Below are 1,113 nucleotides of genomic sequence, written 5' to 3'. Positions count from 1 at the left end.
AAAAATCATGCAAAATAAAGTATAACATAAGTTGGATGTGATGCCCTGTTTTTTAGATGCTTTAAGATTCTGCATCTTTAACTTACACAATGAAAGAATGGAAAATTAGGCTATGTAATGAAGGAAGANCCATAGAGACTCTAGACCACCCAGTTTAAAAAGAAATAAGCTACTTTGTACTTGTCCATAGCTATAGGTGTATCCTGATCAGGCANGGCCAGGAGTGACAGCCTTACTAACACCTATTAATAGAGCAGCAATNAACAATTNCAAACACAGCCACTTGGCAGCAGCTCTGTAGANTCTGTGCCCTGTGGCTGGTCACCTNTCAGTTCCGCACTGTATCCCAGAAGAGTGCTTACACAGTTTGGTTCCTGNCACGGTAATTTGCATCTCTCTGCTTCTTTCCTGTCATCTACCTCTTAGTCATCAGCTGTGGGGATCCTGGCACACTGCCCAATGGCATCCAGTTTGGGACAGACTTCACTTTCAACAAGACCGTGAGCTATCAGTGCAACCCCGGCTACCTAATGGAGCCCCCAACATCACCCACCATCCGCTGCACCAAAGATGGCACATGGAATCAGAGCCGGCCCCTCTGCAAAGGTGTGTGTGTGTGCCACCATTTGTTAGCCATTGTAGATGGGTTTAGAAGTCTTTATGGGACTGGGCCAGATTCACTTTGTGCTTACAAAGCTGTTTCAGCAGCCAGGAATCCCAGGAATTCTTCTCAACCCACTTATAAATATCCACTCATTTAGTTTTCCTGAGTTGTTGCTAAAAGTTTTATAAATGAGAAACTGAGTCAGGGGCAGCTACAGTGAATGGCTCAAGATTAGAATCCCTGAGTAGAGACNGTGCAGTCCAGATGACTCATTCTGTCTCTAGANCAATGGTTCTCAATTCTAACNCCGCTATCTTTTAATCCAGTTCCTCATGTTGCAGTAACCCCCAACCATGAAATTATTTTCCTTGCTACTTCATAAGTATAATTTTTCTACCATTATGAATCATAGTATAAATACCTATGTTTTCCTATCGTCTTAAGAAACCCATGTGGAAAGGGTTGTTTGAGCACCATTTGAGGTCTCTGCCCACAGGGTGAGAACCTCT

The 1,113-nt window shown here is 43.2% G+C and overlaps 1 protein-coding gene across 1 annotated transcript in view; it reads left to right on the top strand.

The window, feature by feature from the left end:
• Positions 1-1,113, top strand: part of Csmd1 (CUB and Sushi multiple domains 1) — a 1,596,626-nt gene that overhangs the window by 1,567,884 nt on the left and 27,629 nt on the right. Inside the window, exon 55 of the mRNA XM_029480674.1 lies at positions 427-606. Coding sequence (XP_029336534.1) covers positions 427-606 — 180 coding nt within the window. The remainder of the gene's footprint in view (positions 1-426; positions 607-1,113) is intronic.

Source organism: Mus caroli, chromosome 8 (assembly GCF_900094665.2).
Source record: "Mus caroli chromosome 8, CAROLI_EIJ_v1.1, whole genome shotgun sequence".
Taxonomy (NCBI): Eukaryota; Metazoa; Chordata; class Mammalia; order Rodentia; family Muridae; genus Mus; species Mus caroli.
This window is presented reverse-complemented; position numbering and strand designations above follow the sequence as displayed.